Source organism: Pleurodeles waltl, chromosome 6, assembly GCF_031143425.1.
Source record: "Pleurodeles waltl isolate 20211129_DDA chromosome 6, aPleWal1.hap1.20221129, whole genome shotgun sequence".
Taxonomy (NCBI): Eukaryota; Metazoa; Chordata; class Amphibia; order Caudata; family Salamandridae; genus Pleurodeles; species Pleurodeles waltl.
This window is the reverse complement of record NC_090445.1, coordinates 698,874,652-698,902,054: the sequence shown is the minus strand read 5'-3', so window position 1 is coordinate 698,902,054 and position 27,403 is coordinate 698,874,652. Positions and strand designations below refer to the sequence as shown.

General features: G+C 49.2%; 1 protein-coding gene across 1 annotated transcript in view; it reads left to right on the top strand.

The window, feature by feature from the left end:
* The window catches only part of LOC138301686 (putative uncharacterized protein DDB_G0277255), a 163,546-nt gene that overhangs the window by 78,573 nt on the left and 57,570 nt on the right, over nt 1-27,403 (top strand). The window contains exons 15-17 of the mRNA XM_069242201.1: nt 8,318-8,388; nt 22,319-22,378; nt 25,355-25,414. Coding sequence (XP_069098302.1) covers nt 8,318-8,388; nt 22,319-22,378; nt 25,355-25,414 — 191 coding nt within the window. The remainder of the gene's footprint in view (nt 1-8,317; nt 8,389-22,318; nt 22,379-25,354; nt 25,415-27,403) is intronic.

Sequence of the window (27,403 nt, the reverse complement as noted above, 5' to 3'; positions counted from 1 at the left end):
GGTCCCTGTTGTTGTTGGGGTGGTGGATTATCCTGGGTTCCCTGTAGTGGTGGACACACAGCTGATTGACATGTCCTGGGTACGGAGGTATGAGCCCGCTGGGTGGGTGCTGTGCTGGTGTTACCAGAGGGTGGAAGGTCAGTGTTGGGCTGTGCCTGTGCAAGGGTAACCGACTGACCCGAGGCCCACGATGGTCCGGGCTGGTCATCTGGATCCAGTTGGCCAGAGCTGCTGTCGTCACTGTGGGCCTCTTCTGTGGGTGGAGTGGAGATGTCTGGACCCTCCTGTGTGGTGAGGTTACGTAGTGGTCCTGCAGGGGTATAAGAGTATGATTATTGCATGTGTGTGTGTCATGGTGTGCAATGGGTGGGTGTGCGTGTATCCCAGTGCAAGCATTCCTGTGTGGGGGCTTGTGTGATGATGTTTGGGGGGTTGTTATGGGTATGTGCAGTGGCCATGCTTTAGTGATGGGTGTCCATGCTTAGTTGTGTTATGCAGGGTTTGGTGTTGGGATGTGTGGTTTGTGTTATTAGTACATTAGTGAGGAGTTGTAGTGATAGGGGAGGGGGTGAGGGTGGGGGTGTGTGATAGCATGGAGATTGCGTGGGGGATATGATAGTTAAGATTTGACTTACCGTTGTCCATTCCTCCACCGACTCCTCCGAGGCCCTCTGGATGCATGATGGTCAAGACCTGCTCCTCCCATGTTGTTAGTTGTGGGGGAGGAGGTGGGGGTCCGCCGCCAGTCCGCTGAACCGCGATGTTGTGCCTGGAGACCACGGAACGCACCTTCCCCCGTAGGTCGTTCCACCTCTTCCTGATGTCCTCCCGATTTCTTGGATGCTGTCCCACAGCGTTGACCCTGTCGACGATTCTTCGCCATAGCTCCATCTTCCTGGCTATGGAGGTGTGCTGCACCTGTGCTCCAAATAGCTGTGGCTCTACCCGTAAGATTTCCTCCACCATGACCCTGAGCTCCTCCTCGGAAAACCTGGGGTGTCTTTGGTGTGACATGGGGTGGTGTAGGTGATGTGTGGGGTGGTGTATGTGTTGATGAGTGTGGTGATGTGTGGTGGTGTGGGGTGTTTTGAGCGTGGATGTTGTATGGGTGATGGTCGTGTGTGCCTCTGTGTGGTGGGGTTGTCTATTGCTGTAGTCTCTGTCTGTCGCCTTCGTCTTCAGTTTTTGGTCATAGGGGTTTGTGGGTGATGTGGGCGAGTGTCTTATATTGCAACGGGTGTGTGGGAGTGGTGTGTGTATGTGTATCAGGTGTGTGTATTTCGAATTGTCCAATGTGGCAGTGTTTTGGAGATGTGTGTGTATTTTGAGTGCGGCGGTGTGTATCGCCAATGGAATACCACGGTTGAAAGACCGCCGCGTGGATTCGTTGGTATTGATAGCATGGGCGTGTTTTTGTTGGCGTGACGGTGGAGGATTTGTTTTCGCCAGTTTATCACTGACCTTTGGTGTGACGGACTTGTGTGGGTGTCTGAATTTCGGCGGATTCCGAGATGTGGGTCATGATAGCTGTGGCGGAATTCCGCGGCCGCAGTGGTGTATTGGCGGTCTTCTGCACGACAGGAAGCGCCTTTTACCGCCAATGTTGTAATGACCCCCAATATCTTTAAACTTGCCAAGGTTGATAGAAAATAAAGGAAAGCATTAAGAGCACACCAGGTCTTTAAAAATTATTAATATATGCCTAATCCCGTCATTGGACCCAATGCAGTAATTAAACCCAATGCTGCAATTAACTCAATTTGTTTGATTTCACAAATACTACTGGACAAAAAAAAAATACTAAACACATATAAGAATTCAGAACACTTGCTGACTTTGAAAATCTCTACCATAATGTTCCGTCACTCTGGCAACATATCTTTCCTAAATAGTCCTAGCCCTAGATTGGGGCCTTCATGTTCATTCTTTCCATTGCTTCACTGGTTATTTGAGCATGACTTTTGAATTAAGTGAAATGCAGGGCACACATCCTAAAACAAATGTAATATTGTATATTTATAGCAAGGTGAACGCTTTCCTTTGTAGATTATTTCATTTTTCTGTACAAAACTATGGATCTGACTCTCAAACTGCACATTGTGGGATGTCTTGTAGTACTACAAACCACACTACAAATGGTACTACAAAATGTATGTTTTACCTAACGTTTGGTGTTGAGTCTTCTCCCTGACTGTCTAGTCTTCTTCCAAGTAAGTATATGTTTTGGTAGTGAATGTGGGATGGACACGTGGGATGAGTGGTACAAGGAAAAGACTTACTACTAATGTTGATGTGATTGAGGAAGAGTAAGAGGTGTTTAAGGAGAGTCAGGATGGGTTTAGGGAGGTATGCCAACCACCAACATAAGAGTGAGCCAAATGCATTAGTCACATGGTGGAGACAAGTTACTAACATTTCTGTATTAAGTTTCCAAGTGGAGTTTGTCAATACCAAAAGTAGTAAACTTACTGTTGGAAAATTGAATATTGGTAAGGGCAGGTAGGTACCTACACTTAGCAATAGGCCACTAACCTCCACTTAGGTCCAGTTAGGTCTCAGTAAATTAACCCCAGCTCAACCCTTGGTAGCTTGGCATCGAGTGTCAAGGCTTAACTTAGGAGACAGAGTGGGTCATTCTAAGTCTGGCGGGCGGTGGAGGCCGCCCCCCAGACTTCCCCCACCAAAATACCGCTCCGCGGTCGAAAGACCGCTGAGGGTATTTTGGGATTTGCCCTGGGCTGGCGGGCGACCGCCAAAAGGCCGCCCGCCAGCCCAGGGCAAATCATCCTTCCCACGAGGACACCGGCTCAGAATTGAGCCGGCGGAGTGGGAAGGTGCGACGGGTGCAGTGGCACCCGTCGCGTATTTCAGTGTCTGCAAAGCAGACACTGAAATACAAAGTGGGGCCCTCTTACGGGGACCCCTGCGGCACCCCATACCGCCATCTGAACAGGATGGCGGTATGGGGTGTCAGAATCCCCATGGCGGCGGAGCGCGCTCTGAAGCCATGGAGGATTCACATGGGCAGCGGAAAACCGGCGGGAGACCGCCGGTTTTCCGCATCTGACCGTGGCCGAGCCGCCGCGGTCAGAATGCCCTGCGGGGCACCGCCGGCCTGTCGGCGGTGCTCCCGCCGACCGCCGGGGTCAGAATGACCCCCAGAGTGTAAAGCATTCAAATATCACAAAACCGTAATTAAATAAAACACAGGAAACAGTTTAAAAATCCAAAACCAATTTATAAAAATGGATTATATTTTCATCTTTAAAATGACACAAAAACAAATAAAATCGGATAAGGGGAACCGAAGATATGAATTTCTAAAGAATTATTGTTTTTTTAGTGCCTAGATACAAAAAGCGCCAATCGGGTCATCTGGTTGCAACTCGACCGGGGCAAAATCAAAGTTTAAGGCCAACTGCGATGGAGCCCTGTTCGGCTACAGGCCGCGGGAGGCCTTGGTTAAAAGTTTACCTTCACACTTTGGCCCTCATTACAACCCTGGCGTACGGTGTTAAAGCGGCGGTAAGACCGCCAACAGGCCGGCGATATAAATTTTGGAATTACGACTGTGGTGGAAACAGCCAACAAAGACAGCCAGTTTAACACTCAGACCGCCACGGCGGTACAAACAAACAGCTTGACGGTCACCGCCAACAGAGAGGCAGAGGACAATGTACAGTCCCCACTTTTATGACAGGCCAATCCGCCACCTTTTCCGGGGCGGATACACCGTGCATAAAAACATGGCGGAAACAGGAATTTCGAAGGGAAAACGCTCACCTCTACACACTCCACGAGGAAGGAGGACACCATGGACCCGGAACTCCAAATTCTCCCTGCGATTGTCTTCCTGCTCCTATGCCAGGGCCGGCGGCGAAGACCACAGTGAGTACTGCACCTATGACACAGGGGAGGGGGGAGGTAAAAAACAGTGACATACACACGCAACAACCCCACCCCCACACCCACCCACGACAACACACACACTAATACATATTTATACATTATAGTTACACCCCCAACCCCCCCTGGAAGAATGCAACGACAAAAGGAAATGAGTGTAACCATTGTAATATATCAAAAATCAGTAAGCAAAAATATACATATATACACTATCAACAAAATATACACCAAGGTTATTAGTCCAGGTATTGCACCATTTATAGTCCGTGGACCACTGGTCCCAAAATGCATGGGCGAGGCCCACATACGATACCAGATCAAAACAGAGAGAACACTGCAGGGGCATCAGATAGAAATACAACAGGCACCTCAGGGGGAAGGGGGGGCACCTCAGCCGGATGAGTGCACAACGCCAGATCCACAAGGGGCCTCCATGCCCATTGATGTATCCTGGGGAGTGCAAAGCCAGTCTCTCAAGTCTCTACAGTGGGTGGTTTGCCCACTGATCAATCCTGGGGAGTGCAAAGCCACAGTCTCACAAGTCTCTACAGTGGGTGGTTTGCCCACTGCTGCATCCTGGGGAGTGCAAAGCCACAGTCTCTCAAGTCTCTACAGTGGGTGGTTTGCCCACTGCTGTATCCTGGGGAGTGCAAAGCCACAGTCTCTCAAGTCTCTACAGTGGGTGGTTTGCCCACTGCTGCATCCTGGGGAGTGCAAAGCCACAGTCTCACAAGTCTCTACAGTGGGTGATTTGCCCACTGCTTCATCCTGGGGAGTGCAAAGCCACAGTCTCACAAGTCTCTACAGTGGGTGGTTTGCCCACTGATCAATCCTGGGGAGTGAAAAGCCACAGTCTCTCACGTGGCTAACATTCTCCCCTGTTGTCTGGAGGGGGCTGTGTGCCCAGAGTGCTTCATCCTGTGAAGGACAGAGGTAGTGGATGCATGTCTCCACTGGTTCTGGAGGGGGCTTTGTGCCCAGAGTGCTTCATCCTGTGAAGGACAGATAGAGTGGATGCATTTCTCCTCTGGTTCCGGAGGGGGCTTTGTGCCCAGAGTGCTTTATCCTGTGAAGGACAGGCAGAGTGGATGCATGTCTCCACTAGTTCTGGAGGGGGACAGGTGCCCAGAGTGCATCACTCACCCCGTGACGGTCCCTGTTGCGTCAGTGTCCCTGACGCTCATGGGCTAGCGGTGCTTGAGTTCGCGGTCCTTGCCCTGTTCAGCGGTGCTTGCCCTGTTCAGCGGTGCTTGAGTTGGCGGTCCTTCATTGCCCAGCTGGGCTGGGGCTGGCGGTCCTTCATTGGTCAGCTGGCCTGTGGCTGGCGGGGCTCTCCTGGGCAGGTGGGCTATGGCTGGCTGGCCCTCCTGGGCAGGTGGGCTGTGGCTGGCGGGGCCCTCCTGGGCACGTGGGCTGTGGCTTGCGAGGCCCTCTTAGGTGGGTGGGCTGTGGCTGGTGGGGCCCTCCTGGGCAGCGATGATGGGGCTGGCGGTGGCCTCCTGGGTAGCGACGATGGGGCTGGCGGTGGCCTCCTGGGCAGCGACGATGGGGCTGGCGGTGGCCTCCTGGGCAGCGGGGATGATGACGGGCTTCTCCGCCGTGCTGCTCCTCCCTGACTTTCCGGGTTTCTTCTGGCCCTTCCCCACCTTGGGAGGAGTCACAGCTGAGTCCACACTCCCACTGGGACCCCTTGGAGCGGCTTGGGTGGCTGGAGTCTTCCCCCTCTCCCGCCAGGCACTGGCCAACTTCTGGTGCTTCACGGGGGGGACTGGCTGAGCTGTGGCTCCGTGACACACTGGCTGCCCTGGTGGCCGGTGCACTCCACATACCTGTGACAACAGGCACCACTGGTCCCGGAGATTTTGTGTCTGAGGTGCTAGTTCGGGACCTATGAGTTGGACGGGGGGGTTTGGACACACTGGGACGGGTAGCTATAGGGGGTTTGGGAGTGGAGGAAGAGGGGGTGGTTGTAGGAGGTGTACGTTTTGTGGCTTTGGGTGCAGGTGCATGCGCTGGAGGCTGTGGTGAGGTGGATGTATGTTGGGTGGGTGTGTGCCTGCGTTTGTGTATCTTCAGAGGGGGCGTCACAGACACACTGGGAGAGGACACAGGGGACGTGTGAATGGTAGTGGGGGTGGTGACTGCACATGAGCGGTGTGCTGGTGGGTGTGCTGGTGCGGGAAGTAGTGGCTGTAGAGGTAGTGAATGCACGTGTGAGTGTAGATGAGACTAGTAGGGAGGAGGGAGATGACGCGGAGGGGGACACAGTGGAGGCAATGGATGTTGGTGTGTCTGTATGTGTGTGATGCTTGCGTGAGTGCCTGTGGGATGTGTGGTGCTTATGTTTGCCTGAGCTTCCCTTGTGTGCTGAGGTGCGTGCAGGCTGGTCTGATGGTGTGCTTGGGATAGGCAGAGGTACAGGGGATTGGGTCTGGGTGGAGGAAGTTGGAGGGGGGAGGCTAGACACATGGACAATGGCTGCCATCAGTGCTGAGGCCAGAGTTTGAAAGGATCGGTGAAGGGCCGCCTGACCAGAATGAATGACCTCCAGGAATGCATTAGATTGTTGCAACTCCCTTTCTACACCCCGGATGGCATTCACAATGGTAGACTGCCCAACAGTGAGTGACCTGAGGAGGTCAATGGCCTCCTCACTGAGGGCAGCAGGGGTGACTGGGGCAGGGGCTGAGGTGCCTGGGGCGAAGGTGATGCCCACCCTCTTGGGTGAGCGGGCACAGGGCGAAGGCTGAGGGGCTTCTGGGAGGGCGGTGCTGGTAGGGGGGTGGCGGCTGTACCTGTAGAAGCGGGGGGCACAGATGTTGCTGCCACCACAAGGAAGCTCCCATCGGAGGACGAGTCTGTGTCGCTGGTTTCAGCTCCTTTCCCCGCTGTGGTGCTCCCCTCACCCTCCGTCCCACTGGTGTATTCTGTAGTGTGGCCCTCCATGGCCATGTGGGATGCAGCTCCCTCGTGCTCCGGTGCCACTGCTCCTCCGCCTGATGATGCTAATGCACACAAGAACAGGGAGACCACAAAAAATGGGGGGGAACAGAATAAAGACATGTTGTGTGCATGGATTACCACTACCTTTGGCAGACAAGACAGACACAGAAGCCCCCTGCACTATGTCACGCTCTTGGGCTCTACAGTGCAATTCCTGGGAAATGGCCTACAAGACTATGGGCGACATCTGCACACATAGATGACACAGGTGCATGAATAGCTGTACTTGGCACTCTACAGAGGTGGGCGGCCATAGGGCCATGCCTTACGGAGGGGCCTAGCCTACGGAACTCGCCTGGCCTAGGGAAACCCACAGCCCTACTCCCCCATCCAGACCCCTCCGCTGCGCGCAAAGTCAGCAGAATGAGAGTGTACTCACCCCTTGTGTTTGCTGTGATGCCCTCAAGCGCCCATCCAACTCCGGGTAGGCCACCGCCAGGATCCGGAACATCAGGGGGGTCATGGTTCGACGGGCACCCCTCCCACATTGGGAGGCCATCCCCAGCTGAGCCTCCGCCGTCTGCTTGCTCCAGCGGCGAATGTCCTCCCATCTCTTCCGGCAGTGGGTGCTCCGTCTGTGGTGGACCCCCAGGGTCCAGACGTCCTTGGCGATGGCACGCCAAGTATCTTTCTTCTGGTGGGCGCTGACCTACATGAAATGTATAGGGTACGAAGAGAAGTCATTACCAACTGCGCCGTCAAAGTGAGTGGCCCCCATCCCTACCCTTGCCATGTGGCACATGTACCCACCGTCTTTCATGCACGCATAACTCTGCCCCCTTCCTTCTTACAACCAGCCCTCTCCACACAGGCATAGCCCATACAACATGCTCCCTGTGAACTTACCTGTTGGTCTGGAGGACCATAGAGTAGCGTGTACTGGGAGAGGACCCCATCGATGAGCTTCTCCAACTCCTCCGATGTGAAGGCAGGGGCCCTTTCCCCAGACGCACAAACCATTGTCTCTTCCAGACCGAGGTCACAGCAGCACTTGCAGTGTAGGTCCTCTCCTGTCGAAGATCAGGTATCGTGTGATTCAGCAGCTAGAAAATGGCGGTCACTACTGCAGCGGTGTGTACCATCACCGCTGGCGTACATCGTCATTGGCTCCTGGGACCCATAGGGTCTAATGTTAACCAATGCAGCATTGTGCCGCGGTCTTCGACCGCCTACCACGACGGTGTACAACGCCAGCGCAGTTACCTCACATCCCATTGTCACACTTTACAGGTCAGGCAGCCGCCATTTCAGGGGCCCACATGGCCTAATTACCAACTGCGTCACATATACCTAGGCCTAGTCTCAACACACATACAGGCCACATCTTGTGTATGAATGGTGTTCTGTGTAGACTGTGGGTACATACCTCTGAGTTGTTTAACTCTGTGCTCGCTGTTGTCCTTCATAGGCACCGTCCGCTGGGACATGTGAGGAGATGGCGGAATCCTCAGAGGAAATGATTTTGATTATCACCTACAGGTTTGACCGTGCCACAATCCAGGAACTGTGTACCCAGTTGGAGCCAGACCTGATGTCATCAATCCGCCATCCCACAGGAATCCCCCCTCAAGTGCAGGTGCTATCAGTGCTCCATTTCCTTGCTAGTGGGTCTTTTCAAACAACTGTGGCCATGGCATCAGGGATGTCCCAGCCTATGTTTTCCAACGTATTGTCCAGAGTGTTGTCTGCCCTGCTGAAACACATGCGGAGCTACATCGTTTTCCCTCAGGTGGAAGATTTGCCTACAGTGAAAGGTGACTTCTATGCCCTTGGACATATCACCAACATCATAGGTGCCATTGATGGGACCCATGTGGCTTTGGTACCCCCCCCCACATGAGTGAACAGGTGTACAGGAACCGGAAGAGTTACCATTCGATGAATGTCCAGATGGTATGTTTGGCAGACCAGTACATCTCCCATGTGAATTCCATGTTCCCTGGCTCAGTACATGACGCCTACATCCTGCGGAATAGCAGCATCCCTTATGTGATGGGTCAACTCCAGAGGCACCGTGTGTGGCTATCAGGTAACTCTGGTTACCCCAACCTTTTATGGCTACTGACCCAAGTGAGGAATCCCAGGACCAGGGCAGAGGAACGCTACAATGAGGCCCATGGGATCCCTATTCTACTCACCAAAAAAGGTGTGCCAGATCATCGTGGCCTGCTGTATGCTTCACAACTTGGATTTGCAATGACAGGTGCCTTTTCTACAGAAGGATGGTCCAGGTGGCATTGTTGTGGCAGCTGTGGAACCTGTGGACAGTGATGAGGAGGAAGCAGAGGAAGAAGACATGCAGAACAGGGACTCAGTCATCCAGCAATATTTCCAGTGAAACACAGGTGAGAATACATTCCTGCCTACTACATGTACTTTTACACTTCTACCTCTCTACTGTCAGTCGATTTCACCCAGTGTTTGGTCACTGAGTTGTCACTTTCCCTTATGGTTTCACAGGTGTGGGTCCCAACGTGTGTCATCTGCTTAGATTCCTCATGGACTAGAGCGGTGTGACATAGGTAGGTTGACAATAGAATGGACATTGCTATTTTCCTCTGTTTTTGCAAATACTCATTTGTGAAAGCAGAGACTGACTCCAGATTGTTTTGTGATTCAAGGGTGTTTACTTAAGTGCCAAATAGTGGAGGGGGTTGTAAAATGGTCAGGGGTGATGGTGGAGGAATGTCCATGGCAGATTCCAGTCTATTAGTCTCACAGGTGCATTGCCCATATGTGCATAGGAAGAGGAGGTGGGGCAGTTTCAATATGGACAGGGTGACAAAGTGGGACAGTGGGATGACAATCAGGGTGGTCTAATTTCTTGGCGGGGTCTTGGCATCCTGCTTTGTCTTGTTCCTGGATCTCAGGGACCGTTTGCGGGGAGGTTCTCCGTCTGCAGGCGGTGGGGTGCTGGTGTGATGATCCTGTGGCGGGGCGTCCTGTCCACTAGCGGAGGTGGTGGGCAGTTCATCGTCCATGCTAGTGTCAGGGGCCCCTTGTAGTGCCACGGTGTCCCTCCTGGTGTTCAGTACTTCCTCCAGCACCCCTACGATGGTGCCCAGGGCAGAGCTGATGGTTCTGAGTTCCTCCCTGAAGCCCAAATACTGTTCCTCCTGCATGCGCTGAGTCTCCTGAAACTTTGCCAGTACCGTTGCCATCGTCTCCTGGGAGTGGTGGTATGCTCCCATGATGGAGGAGAGGGCCTCGTGGAGAGTGGGTTCCCTTGGTCTGTCCGCCCCCTGAACCGTGTGCCCACTGCCACTGCCCCCAGGTCCCTGTTGTTGTTGGGGTGGTGGGTTATCCTGGGTTCCCTGTAGTGGTGGACACACAGCTGATTGACGTGTCCTGGGTGCGGAGGTATGGGCCCGCTGGGTGGGTGCTGTGCTGGTGTTTCCAGAGGGGGGAAGGTCTGTGTTGGCCTGTGCCTGTGTGAGGGGAACCGACTGTCCCCAGGCCCACGGTGGTCCGGGCTGGTCATCTAGATCCAGGTGGACAGAGGTGCTGTCATCACTGTGGGCCTCTTCTGTGGGTGAAGTGGAGATGTCTGGACCCTCCTGTCTGCTGACATTGGGTAGTGGTCCTGCAGGAGTGTAAAGCATGATTATTGCATCTGTGTGTGTCATGGTGTGCAATGTGTGGGTGACTGTGTACCCCAGTGCTGGCATTGCTGTGTGTGAGCTTGTGTGATGATGGTTTAGGAGGTGGGGGTCCGCCGCCAGTCCGCTGAACCGCCTAGTGGCGTCTTGAGACCAGGGAATGCACCTTCCCCAGTAGGTCTTTCCACCTCTTCCTGATGTCCTCCCGATTTCTTGGGTGCTGTCCCACTGCGTTGACCCTGTCAACTATTCTTCGCCATAGCTCCATCTTCCTTGCAATGGAGATGTGCTGCACCTGTGAGACAAATAGCTGTGGCTCTACCCGTACGATTTCCTCCACCATGACCCTGAGCTCCTCCTCCGAGAACCTGGGGTGTCTTTGCCGTGCCATGGGGTGGTGTAGGTGATGTGTGGGGTGGTGTGTGTGGTGATAAGTGTGGTGATATGTAGTGGTGTGTAGTGTGAGGTGCGTGGAAGTTGTGTGGGTGATGGTGTTGTGTGCCTGTGGATGCTAGTTTGTTGATGGTGGTGTCGCTCTCTGGCCTTCTCTCTGTAATTGTGATCATAGGGGCTTGTGGGTGATGTGGGTGTGTGTTTTATACAATATTGTATTTTGTGTGTGTGAGTGGTGTGTGCATGTGTCTCAGGTGTGTGTATTTTGAATTGTCCAATGTGGCTGTGTTTTGTAAGAGTGTGTGTATTATGAGCGCGGCGGTGTGTACCACCAATGGAATACCACGGTTGAAAGACCGCCGTGTGGATTCATGTGTCGTGATAGTGTGGGCGTATTCCTGTTGGCGTGACAGTGGAGGTTTTGTTATCGCCAGTTTATCACTAACCTTTGGTGTGGCGGACTTGTGTGGGTGTCTGAATTTTGTCGGATTCCGAGATGTGAGTCATAATAGCTGTGGCGGAATTCCACGGCCGCGGCAGTGTGTTGGCGGTCTTCTGCACGGCGGTAAGCGGCTTTTACCGCTAATGTTGTAATGACCGCCTTAGTCTCTTTTTTAAAGATTTTCTTCAGCGGGATGAACCTGCCAGTCTAATCCGACCTCCTGGAGCCCTTCTCCGGATACACGATGCGGGAATCCTCGGTGGAGATTTTTACCTTCGGACTTAGTAGTTTTTTCGAGGTGAAAATCCTTCGACCGGGGTAAACCTGGATCTTGATCCGACTTCCCTGGAGCCCTCCTCGGATACGCTGGCTGGGAGGTCCTGGTCTTCCTTTTACCTTAGGACTTAGGGGGTCATTCCAACACTGGCGGTCGGTGTTAAACCTGCGGCCAACCAGCAAACAGGCTGGCGGGAAAAAGAATGGAATTCCGACCCTGGCGGAAACCGCCAACAGCGACCGCCACATCAACACACCGCCCGCCACGGCGGTACAAACAAACAGCGCGGCGGTCACCGCCAACAGATTGGCGGGAGACAATGTACCGCCCACTGTATCACAACCTACCAATCTGCCACCTTTTCCGGGGCGGTAGTCCCGCCGATAAAAACACGGCGGAAACAGCCATTTTGAAGGGAAAACGCTCACCTCCATACAGCCCACGAGGAATCTGGACAGCATGGAACCCGAACTCCACATACTCCCAGCGATAGTGTTCCTGCTCCTCTACCAGGAGCACGAACGCCGGCGCAAAAGACAATGGTGATTACTGCACCTACGACACAGGGGAGGGGAAATTATTACGGGTACACACATACGCGACACACCCACCCTCACCCTCACCCACTACAACACACACATCAAGGCATAGCAACACATCAGAGTGACACCCCCCAAACCCCCCAGAAGAATGCAAATACAAAAGGAAATGACTCTAAACATTGGAATATATTGTATTACTGCCAAAAATATATATATATATTTATACATCAAAAATACGTATATACATAAATGTACAAGTCCGAGCATTGTAGCAGGCATTGTTCGTGGACCACTGGGCCCAAATCACATGGGCAGAGCCCACACAGGATACCTGACTCCAACGGAGAGAACACTGCAGGGGCATCAGATAGCAAAACTACAGGCACCTCAGGGGGAAGGGAAGGGAGGGCACCTCAGCCAGATGAGTGCACGATGCCAGATCCACGAGGTGCCTCCATGGCCACTGTTCAATCCTGGGGAGTGCAAAGCCACAGTCTCAAAATTCCAGACAGTGGGTGGGCTGTCCACTGTTCCATCCTGGGGAGTGCAAAGCCACAGTCTCACAAGTCCAGACAGTGGGTGGGCTGCCCACTGTTACATCCTGGGGAGTGCAAAGCCACAGTCTCACAAGTCCAGACAGTGGGTGGGCTGCCCACTGTTACATCCTGGGGAGTGCAAAGCCACAGTCTCACAAGTGGATAACAGTCTCCACTGGTTCTGGAGGGGGCCTGGTGCCCAGAGTGCTTCGTGCAGCCCTGCCCGACACAGATGCGGGCCAGCCCCTGCCGCTCATGGGCAAGCGGTACTTGAGATGAAGGGCCCAGTGCAGAGGTGCTTGAGACGGCGGTGCCCAGTGTAGCGGTACTTGAGATGAAGGGCCCAGTGCAGCGGTGCTTTAGACGGCGGTGCCCAGTGCAGCGGTACTTGATACGGCGGTGCCCAGTGCACCGGTACTTGAGATTAAGGGCCCAGTGCAGCGGGGCTTGAGACGGCGGTGCCCAGTGCAGCGGTACTTGAGATGAAGGGCCCAGTGCCACGGTGCTTGAGACGGCGGTGCCCAGTGCAGCGGTACTTGATATGGCGGTGCCCAGTGCAGCGGTACTTGAGATGAAGGGCCCAGCGCAGCGGTGCTTGAGACGGCGGTGCCCAGTGCAGCGGTACTTGAGATGAAGGGCCCAGTGCAGCGGTGCTTGAGACAGCGGTGCCCAGTGCAGCGGTACTTGAGACGGCGGTGCCCAGTGCAGCGGTACTTGAGATGAAGGGCCCAGTTCAGCGGATCCGGCCATGGCGGGGAGGTCATTTGCCACCTGTCCTGTGGCTGGCGGTGCCCTCCTTCCCATCTGTCCTGTGGCTGGCGGGGCCCTCCTGGGCAGCTGTGCCGGGCCTGTTGGCCTCCTGCCCACCTGGGATGGGGCTGGCGGGGCCATCCTGGCCAGCTGGGCTGATGGCGGTGTTGTCGGGCGTGCTGCCCTTCCCAGCCTTCCCTGATCGCCTGTGGCCCTTCCCCACCTTGGGCGGTGTGCCAGCTGTCTCCACACTTCCTGCCAGAGCCATAGTAGGGGTTAGAGTCCCTGGTGTTTTCACCCTCTCGCGCCGGCCACTGCCTATCTTGGGATGTTTCTCCGGGGGTGGGCTGCCCGTGCCTTGGCTTCGTACCGAACTGGCTGCCCTGGAGGGTGGGGCACTCCACAGTCCATGGCAGACTGTGATGACAGGGGCTGGTTTTGTCGTGGCTGAGGTGCTGACTGTAGTCCTATGACATGGACGGGGTGGGGGAGTTGGTGGAAAGAGGTTGAGTTTGGACAGGAAAAGCTTTTTAGGAGCAGTGGGACGGGTAGGAGTAGTGGGTATGGGAGTGGAGGAAGAGGTTGTGGTTGTAGGAGTTGTAAGTTTGGTGTCTTTGGGTGCAGGTGCTTGGGCTGGAGGCTGTTGTGAGGTGGATGGCTGTTGGGTGGGTGGCTGCCTGCGTTTGTGTATCTTGGAAGAGGGGGTAACAGACACACTGGGAGAGGACACAGGGGACGTGTAAATGGCAGTGGGGGTGGTGACTGCACGTGTGCGGGGGGTTCTGGTGTGTGTGCTGCTGTGGGACGTAGTGGCTGAAGATGTTGTGCATGCAGGTGTGAGTTGAGATGTGACAGGGAGGGAGGAGGGAGACGAGGAGGAGGGGGACACAGTGGAGGCAGTGGGTGTTGGTATGTCTGTATGTGGATGTTGCTTGTGTGAATGCCTGTGTGATGTGTGGTGCTTATGTCTGGCTGAGCTTCCCTTGGGTGTTGAGGTGTGTGCAGGCTGATCTGATGGTGTGTCTGGGATAGGCAGAGGTACAGGTGATAGGGTATGGGTGGAGGAAGTTGGAGGGGGGAGGCTAGAGAAGGGACAATGGCTGCCATCAGTCTGGAACGATCGCTGAAGGGCAGCCTGACCAGAATGAATGCCCTCCAGGTATGCATTACTCTGGTGCACCTCCCTTTCTACACCCTGGATGGCATTCAAAATGGTAGACTGCCCAACAGTGAGCATCCTCAGGAGGTCAATGACCTCCTCACTGAGGGCAGCAGGGGTGACTGGGGCAGGGCCTGAGGTGCCTGGGGCGAAGGAGATGCCCACCTTCCTGGGTGAGCGGGCACGGGGCAAACGCTGAGGGGCTGCTGGGAGGGCGGTGCTGGTGCGGTGGGTGGTGGCTGTACCTGTTGTTGCGGGGGGCACAGATGTTGCCGCCACCACAAGGGAGCTCCCTTCAGAGGACGAGTCAGTGTCACTGATGTCTGCCCGAGTCCCCGCTGTGGAGCTCCCCTCGCCCTCCGTCCCACTGGTGAATTCGGAGTCCGTTGCATGGCCCTCCTTGGCCATGTGGGATGCAGCTCCCTCCTGCTCCAAAGCCACTTCTCCTCCGCCTGATGATGCTAATGCACACATGAACAGGAAGACCACAAAAAAGGGGGGGGGGAGAAAATAAAGACATGTTGAGTGCATGCATTGGTGACACCGTTGGCGGACAGGACAGACACAGAAGCCCCCTGCACTACGCTGCACACTTGGGGTCGACTACTCCATCCGTGGGACATGGCCTACAAGCCTATGGACGACATCTGCACACATAGATGACACAGGGCCATGAATAGCTGTACTAGGCACCCTACAGAGGTGGGGGGTGGGGGCACAGGGCCATGCCTAACGGAGGGGCCTAGCCTACAGAAATCGCCCTGGCCTAGGGATACCCACAGCCCTCCTCCCCCACCCAGACACCTCCACTGCGCGCAAAGTCAGCAGAATGAGAGTGTACTCACCCCCTTGTGTCTGCTGTGATGTCCTCATGCGCCCATCCAAATCGGGGTAGGCCACCGCCAGGATCCAGGACATCAGGGGGGTCAAAGTCCGACTGGCACCCCTCCCACGTTGGGAGGCCATCCCCAGCTGAGCCTCCGCCATCTTCCTGCTCCAGCGGCGGATGTCCTCCCATCTCTTCCGGCAGTGGGTGCCCCGTCTCTGGTGGACCCCCAGGGTCCGGACGTCCTTGGCGATGGCACGCCAAATATTGATCTTCTGGTGGGCGCTGACCTATGTGAAATGTACAGGGGGAGAAAAATAGTCATCACCTTCTGCATGCTCAATGTGAGTGGCCCCCCATCCCTACCTTTGCCATGTGGCACATTCTCTCACCGTCGTTTGATGCATGCCTCAATCGCTCCCCTCCCCACCATCTTTCATCCACCCCACTCAACACAGGCATTGCCCATAAAGCATGCTCCCAGTGTACTTACCTGTTGGTCTGGAGGACCGTAGAGTAGCACGTACTGGGGGAGGACCCCATCCACAAGTTTCTCCAACTCCTGAGCTGTGAAGGCAGGGGCCCTTTCCCCAGTCGCATGAGCCATTGTCTCTTCCAGACCGAGGTCACAGCAGCACTTGAAGTGTAGGTCCTCTCCTGTCGAAGATCAGGTATCGAGTGATTAAGCAGATAGAAAATGCCGGTCACGCCCGCGGCGGTGCGTACCGCGGCGGTGCGTACCGCGGCGGTGCGTACCGCGGCGGTGCGTACCGCGACTGCCGGCGCACATCGTCATTGGCTCCTGAGACCCATAGGGTTCAATGTTAACCAATGCTGCTTTGCGCGGCGGTCTTCGACCGCCTACCGCCACGGTGTGCCACGCCAGCGCATTTACCTCACATTCCATTGTCGCACTTCACAGGTCAGACAGCCGCCATTTCAGGGGCCCACATGGCTTACTTTTTACTGCGTCACACATACCTAGGCCTTGCATCAACACTCATACAAACCATTCAATGGAGTGAGAATCGTGTTATGTGCAAGCTGTGGTTACTTACCTGTGGGTTGATTGACTCTGTGCTGGCTGTTGTCCTTCATAGGCACCGTCCGCTGGGACATGCGAGGAGATGGCGGAATCTTCCGGTGTATAGACCGCTGGTGGACCTGTCGACAATGGAGGAAAGACATGTCATACTGACATACAGGCTTGACCGAGCCACTATTTATGAACTGTGTGCCCAGCTGGAGCCAGACCTGATGTCACCAATCCGCCCACCCACAGGGATCCCCCCTCTAGTGCAGGTGCTGTCAGTGCTCCATTTCCTTGCAAGTGGGTCGTTTCAAACAACAGTGGCCATATCATCAGGGATGTCCCAGCCTATGTTTTCCAAGGTGTTGTCCAGAGTGTTGTCTGCCCTGCTGAAACACATGCGCAGCTACATCGTTTTCCCTGAGGTGGGGGATTTGCCTACAGTGAAGGGTGATTTCTATGCCCTTGGACATATCCCCAACATCATAGGTGCCATTGATTGGACCCATGTGGCTTTGGTTCCCCCCCACAGGAGTGAACAGGTGTACAGAAACAGGAAGCGTTATCATTCGATGAATGTGAAGATGGTGTGTTTGGCAGACCAGTACATCTCCCATGTTAATGCCAAGTTCCCTGGCTCAGTGCATGACGCGTACATCATGCGGAATAGCAGCATCCCTTACGTGATGGGTCAACTACAGAGGCAACGTGTGTGGCTAATTGGTGACTCTGGTTACCCCAACCTGTCCTGGCTACTGACCCCAGTGAGGAATCCCAGGACAAGGGCAGAGGAACGCTACAATGAGGCCCATGGGAGAACTAGGAGGGTGATCGAGCGGACCTTCGGCCTCCTGAAGGCCAGGTTCAGGTGCCTCCATATGACAGGTGGATCCCTATTCTACTCCCCGAAGAAGGTGTGTGACATCATCATCGCCTGCTCCATGCTTCATAATCTGGGTTTGCGACGCCAGGTGCCTTTTCTGCAGGAGGGTGACCCAGATGACGGTGTTGTAGCAGCTGTGGAGCCTTTGGACAGTGATGAGGAGGAAGCTGAGGAAGAAGACAACGACAACAGGGAGTCAGTCATACAGCAATATTTCCAGTGACACTCAGGTGAGAACATTTTCATGTTTGACATTACATTAACTTTCACAGGTCTACCTCTATCCTGTCTGTCGGTTTCAACCACTATTTGGTAACTGAGTTGTACCTTTCGATTACTGTTTCACAGGTGTGGTTACCAACATGTCATCTGCTTGCATCCTTCAAGTACTTGTGACGTGTGACATAGGTATGTTAGCTTTACAATGGGAAATGCATTATAACACTGTCATTGATAATACACATTTTCAAAATCACAGACTGACTCCGGATTGTTTTGTGTTTCAAGGGTGTTTATTGAAGTGCTAATTATTGGTGGGGGTGGTAAAATGGTGATGGGTGATGGTGGAGGAATGTCCATTGCAGAGTCCAGTCTATTAGTCTCACAGGTGCACTGCCCATCTGGGCATAGGAAGTGGAGCTGGGGCTGTTTAAGTATGGACAGGGTAACAAGGTGGGACAGTGGAATGACAATCAGGGTGGTCTCATTACCTGGCGGGGGTCTTGCCATCTTGCTCTGTCCTGTTCCTGGATCTCAGGGACCGCTTGCGTGGTGGTTGTCCGTCTGCAGGGGGTGGGGTGCTGGTGTGGTGGTCCTGTGGCGGGGCGTCCTGTCCACTAGCGCCGGCGGAGGTGGTGGGCAGTTCATCGTCCTGGCTAGTGTCAGGGACCCTTTGGAGTGCCACGGTGTCCCTCAAGGTCTGGTGTATGTCCTTCAGCACCCCTACGATGGTGCCCAGGGCAGAGCTGATGGTCCTGAGCTCCTCCCTGAACCCCAAATACTGTTTCTCGTGCAGGCGCAGGGTCTCCTGCAACTTGTCCAGGACCATCGCCATCGTCTCCTGGGAGTGGTGGTATGCTCCCATGATGGAGGATAGGGCCTCGTGGAGAGTGGGTTCTCTTGGCCTGTCCGCCCCCTGTCGCACAGCAGCCCTCCCAGTTCTCCTGTGTTCCTATGCCTCCGTCCCCTGGACCGTGTTCCCACTACCACTTCCCCCAGGTCCCTGTTGTTGTTGGGGTGGTTGGTTAGCCTGGGTTCCCTGTACTGGTGGACACACCGCTGATTGACCTGTGCTGGGTAGGGAGGTTTGGGCCGGCTCGGTGGGTGCTGTGCTGGTGTTACCAGAGGGTGGAAGGTCGGTGTTGGGCTGTGCCTGTGCAAGGGGAACCGACTGTCCCAAAGCCCACGATGGTCCGGGTTGGTCATCAGGATCCAGTAGGGCAGAGCTGCTATCGTCACTGTGGGCCTCTTCTGGGGGTGGAGTGGTGTTGTCTGGACCCTCTGGTGTGGTGACGGTCCTTCAGGTTCCTGCAGGGGCATAAGAGCATGGTTATTGCATGTGTGTGTGTAATGGTGTGCAATGGGTGAGTGAGCGTGTACCCCAGTGCAAGCATTCCTGTGTGGGAGCTTGTGTGATGGTGGTTTAGGGGGTTGTATAGGTGTGTGCAGTGGGCATGCTTTAGTGCTGGGTGTCCATGCTTAGTTGTGCCATGCAGGGCTTGGTGTTGGGATGTGTGTTTTGTGTTATTAGTACATTAGTGAGGAGTTGGAGTGATAGGGGAGGGTGTGAGGGTGGGGGTGTGTGATAGCATGCAGGTAGGATGGGGGATATGTTAGTTAAGATTTGACTTACCAGTGTCCCATCCTCCACCGACTCCTTTGAGGCCCTCAGGATGCATGATGGTCAAGACTTGCTCCTCCCATGTTGTTAGTTGTGGAGGAGGAGGTTGGGGTCCGCCGCCAGTCCGCTGAACCGCGATGTTGTGCCTGGAGACCGTTGAACTCACCTTCCCCCGTGGGTCGTTCCACCTCTTCCTGATGTCCTATCTATTTCTTGGGTGCTGTCCCACTGCATTGACCCTGTCCACGATTCTTCGCCATAGCTCCATCTTCCTGGCTTTTAATGTGTGCTGTACCTGTGAGACAAATAGCTGTGGCTCTACCCGTACAATTTAATCCACCATGTCCCTGAGCTCCTCCTCCGAGAAGCGGGGGTGTCTTTGGTGTGACATGGGGTGGTGTGTGTGATGTGTGGGGCAGTGTGAGTGTTGATGTGTGTGGTGATGTGTAGTGGTGTGTTGTGATTTGTGCGTGGATGTTGTATGGTGATGGTGTTGTGTGCCTCTGTATGGTGGTGTTGTCTTGGCTGTGCAGTCTCTCTGGCCTTTGTCTCTAATTTGTGGTCGTAGGGGTTTGTGGGTGATGTGGGTGTGTGTTTTATATTGTGTTGGGTGTGTGGGAGTGGTGTTTGTATGTGTGTCAGGTGTGTGTATTTTGAATTGTCCAATGTGGCGGAGTTTTGGAGACGTGTGTGTATTTTGAGTGCGGCGGTGTGTACCGCCAATGGAATACAGCGGTTGAAAGACCGCCACGTGGATTCGTGGGTCGTAATAGCATGGGCGTGTTTCTGTTGGGGTGGAGGTGGAGGTTTTGTTTTCGCCAGTTTATCACTGACCTTTGGTGTGGCGGACTTGTGTGGGTGTCTGAATTTCGGCAGATTCCGAGATGTGGGTCATAATAGCTGTGGCGGTATTCCTCGGCGGTGTATTGGTGGTCTTCTGCACGGCGGTAAGCACCTTTTACCGCCAATGTTGTAATGACCCCCAATATCTTTAAACTTGCCAAGGTTGATAGAAAATAAAGGAAAGCATTAAGAGCACACCTGGTCTTTAAAAATTATGAATATATGCCTAATCCCGTCATTGGACCCAATGCAGTAATTCGACCCAATGCTGCAATTAACTCAAATTGTGTGATTTTACAAATAATACCTGGACAAAAAAGAAAATACTAAACACATATAAGAATTCAGAACACCTGCTGACTTTGAAAATCCCTACCATTATTTTCAGTCACTATGGCAACATATCTTTCCTAAATAGTCCTAGCCCTAGATTGTGGCCTTCATGTTTATTCTTTCCATTGCTTCACTGTTTATTAGAGCATGACCTCTGAAGGAAGTGAAATGCAGGACACACATCCTAAAGCACATGTAATATTGTATATTTATAGCAAGGTGAAAGCTTTCCTTTGTAGAGTATTACATGTTTCTGTAAAAAACAATGGATCTGACTCTCAAACTGCACATTGTGGGATGTCTTTTAGTACTACAAACCACACTACATGAGGTACTACAAAATGTAAGTTTTACCTAACGTTTGGTGTGGAGTTTGCTCCCTGACTGTCTAGTCTTCTTCCAAGTAAGTATATGTTTTAGTAGTGAACGTGGGACGGACACGGGGGATGAGTGGTAAAAGTAAAAGACTTACTACTAAAGTTGATGTGATTAAGGAAGAGTAAGAGGGGTTTAAGGAGAGTCAGGGAAGGGTTTAGGGAGGTATGCCAACCACCAGCATAAGAGTGAGCCAAATGCGTTAGTCACATGGCGGAGACAAGTTACTAACATTTCTGTACTAAGTTTCCAAGTTGATTTTATCAATACCAAAAGTAGTAAACTTACAACAAAGAGTAAACATTCACAAAACTGTAACTTACATTTACAAATCAGGCCCATGGTTACTAGCAGCTGCGTTCCTATTCATGACAAAATCAGAGCTGCTGAAATATACATCAATTTAGGGTGAATTTACGTAAATATTCTTTCACAATTGCCTTTTTTTAATTCAACTGAAACATACATTTATAAGGTTAAATAAATCTTCTCTATCATTTTAGAGACAACAACCATAACTAAACCATCAACTCAAACACCAGAAATAACAGCAAAAACCAATCCAGGTAAACAGACAAAGACAATTGTAACTTTTCTACTTCTCTGACAAAAAGGTCATTGGAATGTGCTTACCTGGGTTACATAAAAGGTCTTACCTTGACATGCTTCACCACATATATTCTTATATCAAGTATGACAAACATGATTACTCACTTCATATGTTAACAGATTGTGTAAATGGTCATTTGTGTCAGCCTTTGAAAAATCGAGTATAAAATAATTAGGCCATTCGAAAATATCTTGCTATCGCTGAAAATCTCAGACAAATTGTTGATGTAGGCTTTATAGGTATTGCCCATAATCTGATTGAGCTACCGGTGTCAAATTCCAAAAAAATATCCTTCCAGTGAAAAGGGTGGTTTAGTATCACATAACCCCAATTAGTATTGCAGAAGAATACATCTCTATATTGACTATATTTATTGGAGCCTTGCTTCTGACAAACTTCAAAATATTCAGTGGGAGTGATGGGAATATATGAGTAAGTTTTACTTTCATTTCAATGACTTGAATTTTCTATCATTTTATTCATAAGTACATATGTCTAGGTTATTAGCTAGCAAGTGTCCATGGAATGATCTATCCTTCCTTAGCGCATTCTTGAAAGAATAATGAATTTCATTGGGAAATTACCCTCTCTTCGTGTCATAGAAATTTTCCTTTTATTTAGCTCTTTATGACGCTCATGGCTACCATGAAAAGTTTTAGTGAAATTTGTCAACTGATCCAATCTTTCTGAGTGACCTAGAAATAATTTTTAGTGACATGTTCTACCTTTGCAAATTGCAAGAAATGTATTAAGCTAGTCATCTGTAATAATGTGTTTGCCTTCATCCATAGTCCATGGTATGGATTCAAAGAATGAGGTTTGATTGCTTCAGCTAGCATACCTGGATGACAGCTCACCAATGAGCATTATTAACTTTTATGAGACATATTCATGGTTTCCTTCCATTCCCACTTCAAGAAATACACCCATAGAAATAAAGCTTATATAAGTAAAATGTTCTTTTTCATTAGAAACAACCTCTTCAAAAACATCACAAGCACCACATGCAAGAACGGGAACATCTTCTCCAGGTAAATGCAGCTTTACACACTTTATTTTTTATGCCTATCTGTGCAGCAAGAGTGGGTCCACATAATATATATATTTCTCTGGTAGGTGCCTGTTCAAATAAGCTCATTATTTTCTATTTGCAAAATCTATTCATGGTCTGCTTTTCTTCTAACATAAAGAGATGCACCTAAAGAACTAACCTTCACATAAGTAGCTTTTTTTGATTTTGATAGAGACAACAGCTTCAAAAACATCACAAACTCCACAAGCGACCACAGGAACATTCCCTCCAGGTAAATGTTGTTTGGTATACCTTTTTATTCCCATCTTTCTTTGCAACAAGAAGGGGGCTTAAGAAGGGCATGATACTATTTCCATTATTAAGAGCAAGAAGAGAGAGTTGTTGTACACTTATGTTCTCTAAGTTTAGGAATATATTCCTCAATCTCTTATATTTCTTTTTTTCACTTCAATGCAGTATAAGGGACATTCATAAAGTTAAAAGCAATGTAGAGCGATATTAGCATGAGTAAAACTTTCCATTGTGAGACTTCTCTTTTTTTTCTTCTAAATACAAAGTAAATAACATTTCCCTCACAGCCATGACTAACAGCACTGTTCTGGAATTGGAATTTGTTATAGATGTCAATTCAATGAATATGTTTACCTTTGCCAGAAGTAGCAGTATAATTTGGCATGGGTGTATCAATTTACTTCTGAAACATAGTCTCCGAATGAATGGATTTTAATACTGTATGTCTCCCATTTTCAACATAAACTTTCAACTATATCACCATCAAAATCGCTGGAATACAAGAATAGCAATTATATGTACAAACTAATTGAATATAATATCTTTAAACTTGCCAAGGTTGATAGAAAATAGACGAAAGGATTAAGAGCACACCAGGTCTTAGAAAATTAAGAATATATGCCTAATCCCGTCATTGGACCCAATGCAGTAATTCAACCCAATGCTGCAATTAACTCAAATTGTTTGATTTCATAAATACTACCTGGAAAAAAAAAAATATAAACACATATAAGAATTCAGAACACTTGCTAACTTTGAAAATCCCTACCATAATTTCCAGTCACTATGGCAACATATCATTCCTAAGTAGTCCTAGCCCTAGATTGTGGCCTTCATATTCATTCTTTCCATTGTTTCACTGCTTATTTGAGCATGACCTTTGAAGGAAGTGAAATGCAGGACAAACATCCTAAAGCAAATGTAATATTGTATATTTATAGAAAGGTGAAAGCTTTCCTTTGTAGAATATTACATTTTTCTATAAAAAGCGATGGATCTGACTCTCAAACTGCACATTATGGGATGTCTTTTAGTACTACAAACCACACTACATGAGGTATTACAAAATGTAAGTTTTACCTAACGTTTGGTGTGGAGTTTGCTCCCTGACTGTCTAGTCTTCTTCCAAGTAAGTATATGTTTTGGTAGTGAACGTGGGACGGACACGGGGATGAGTGGTAAAAGGAAAAGACTTACTACTAAAGTTGATGTGATTAAGGAAGAGTAAGAGGGGTTTAAGGAGAGTCAGGGAAGGGTTTAGGGAGGTATGCCAACCACCAGCATAAGAGTGAGCCAAATGCATTAGTCACATGGTGGAGACAAGTTACTAACATTTCTGTACTAAGTTTCCAAGTTGAGTTTGTCAATACCAAAAGTAGTAAACTTACAACAAAGAGTAAACATTCACAAAACTGTAACTTACATTTACAAGTCAGGCCCATGGTTACTAGCAGCTGCGTTCCTATTCATGACAAAATCAGAGCTGCTGAAATATACATCAATTTAGGGTGAATTTACGTAAATATTCTTTCACAATTGCCTTTTTTTAATTCAACTGAAACATACATTTATAAGGTTAAATAAATCTTCTCTATCATTTTAGAGACAACAACCATAACTAAACCATCAACTCAAACACCAGAAATAACAGCAAAAACCAATCCAGGTAAACAGACAAAGACAATTGTAACTTTTCTACTTCTCTGACAAAAAGGTCATTGGAATGTGCTTACCTGGGTTACATAAAAGGTCTTACCTTGACATGCTTCACCACATATATTCTTATATCAAGTATGACAAACATGATTACTCACTTCATATGTTAAACAGATTGTGTAAATGGTCATTTGTGTCAGCCTTTGAAAAATCGAGTATAAAATAATTAGGCCATTCGAAAATATCTTGCTATCGCTGAAAGTCTCAGACAAATTGTTGATGTAGGCTTTATAGGTATTGCCCATAATCTGATTGAGCTACCGGTGTCAAATTCCAAAAAAATATCCTTCCAGTGAAAAGGGTGGTTTAGTATCACATAACCCCAATTAGTATTGCAGAAGAATACATCTCTATATTGACTATATTTATTGGAGCCTTGCTTCTGACAAACTTCAAAATATTCAGTGGGAGTGATGGGAATATATGAGTAAGTTTTACTTTCATTTCAATGACTTGAATTTTCTATCATTTTATTGATAAGTACATATGTCTAGGTTATTAGCTAGCAATTGTCCATGGAATGATCTATCCTTCCTTAGCGCATTCTTGAAAGAATAATGAATTTCATTGGGAAATTACCCTCTCTTCGTGTCATAGAAATTTTCCTTTTATTTAGCTCTTTATGACGCTCATGGCTACCATGAAAAGTTTTAGTGAAATTTGTCAACTGATCCAATCTTTCTGAGTGACCTAGAAATCGTTTTTAGTGACATGTTCTACCTTTGCAAATTGCAAGAAATGTATTAAGCTAGTCATCTGTAATAATGTGTTTGCCTTCATCCATAGTCCATGGCATGGATTTAAAGAGTGAGGTTTGATCGTTTCAACTAGCATACCTGGATGACAGCTCACCAATGAGCATTATTAACTTTTATGAGACATATTCATGGTTTCCTTCCATTGAAACTTCAAGAAATACACCCATAGAAATAAAGCTTATATAAGTAATTTTTTTCTTTTTCATTAGAAACAACTTCTTCAAAAACATCACAAGCGCCACATGCAACAACGGGAACATCTTCTCCAGGTAAATGCAGCTTTACACACTTTATTTTTTATGCCTATCTGTGCAGCAAGAGTGGGTCCACATAATATATATATATTTCTCTGGTAGCTGCCTGTTCAAATAAGCTCATTATTTTCTATTTGCAAAATCTCTTCATGGTCTGTTTTTCTTCTAACATAAAGAGATGCACCTAAAAAACTAACCTTCACTTAAATAGCTTTTTTTGATTTTGATAGAGACAACAGCTTCAAAAACATCACAAACTCCACAAGCGACCACAGGAACATTCCCTCCAGGTAAATGTTGTTTGGTATACCTTTTTATTCCCATCTTTCTTTGCAACAAGAAGGGGGCTTAAGAAGGGCATGATACTATTTCCATTATTAAGAGCAAGAAGAGAGAGTTGTTGTACACTTATGTTCTCTAAGTTTAGGAATATATTCCTCAATCTCTTATATTTCTTTTTTTCACTTCAATGCAGTATAAGGGACATTCATAAAGTTAAAAGCAATGTAGAGCGATATTAGCATGAGTAAAACTTTCCATTGTGAGACTTCTCTTTTTTTTCTTCTAAATACGAAGTAAATAACATTTCCCTCACAGCCATGACTAACAGGACTGTTCTGGAATTGGAATTTGTTATAGATGTCAATTCAATGAATATGTTTACCTTTGCCAGAAGTAGCAGTATAATTTGGCATGGGTGTATCAATTTACTTCTGAAACATAGTCTCCGAATTAATGGATTTTAATACTGTATGTCTCCCATTTTCAACATAAACTTTCAACTATATCACCATCAAAAGTGCTGGAATACAAGAATAGCAATTATAGGTAAAAACTAATTGAATATAATATCTTTAAACTTGCCAAGGTTGATAGAAAATAGACGAAAGCATTAAGAGCACACCAGGTCTTAGAAAATTAAGAATATATGCCTAATCCCGTCATTGGACCCAATGCAGTAATTCAACCCAATGCTGCAATTAACTCAAATTGTTTGATTTCATAAATACTACCTGGAAAAAAAAAAATTATAAACACATATAAGAATTCAGAACACTTGCTAACTTTGAAAATCCCTACCATAATTTCCAGTCACTATGGCAACATATCATTCCTAAATAGTCCTAGCCCTAGATTGTGGCCTTCATATTCATTCTTTCCATTGTTTCACTGCTTATTTGAGCATGACCTTTGAAGGAAGTGAAATGCAGGACAAACATCCTAAAGCAAATGTAATATTGTATATTTATAGAAAGGTGAAAGCTTTCCTTTGTAGAATATTACATTTTTCTATAAAAAGCGATGGATCTGACTCTCAAACTGCACATTATGGGATGTCTTTTAGTACTACAAACCACACTACATGAGGTACTACAAAATGTAAGTTTTACCTAACGTTTGGTGTGGAGTTTGCTCCCTGACTGTCTAGTCTTCTTCCAAGTAAGTATATGTTTTGGTATTGAACGTGGGACGGACACGGGGATGAGTGGTAAAAGGAAAAGACTTACTACTAAAGTTGATGTGATTAAGGAAGAGTAAGAGGGGTTTAAGGAGAGTCAGGGAAGGGTTTAGGGAGGTATGCCAACCACCAGCATAAGAGTGAGCCAAATGCATTAGTCACATGGTGGAGACAAGTTACTAACATTTCTGTACTAAGTTTCCAAGTTGAGTTTGTCAATACCAAAAGTAGTAAACTTACAACAAAGAGTAAACATTCACAAAACTGTAACTTACATTTACAAGTCAGGCCCATGGTTACTAGCAGCTGCGTTCCTATTCATGACAAAATCAGAGCTGCTGAAATATACATCAATTTAGGGTGAATTTACGTAAATATTCTTTCACAATTGCCTTTTTTTAATTCAACTGAAACATACATTTATAAGGTTAAATAAATCTTCTCTATCATTTTAGAGACAACAACCATAACTAAACCATCAACTCAAACACCAGAAATAACAGCAAAAACCAATCCAGGTAAACAGACAAAGACAATTGTAACTT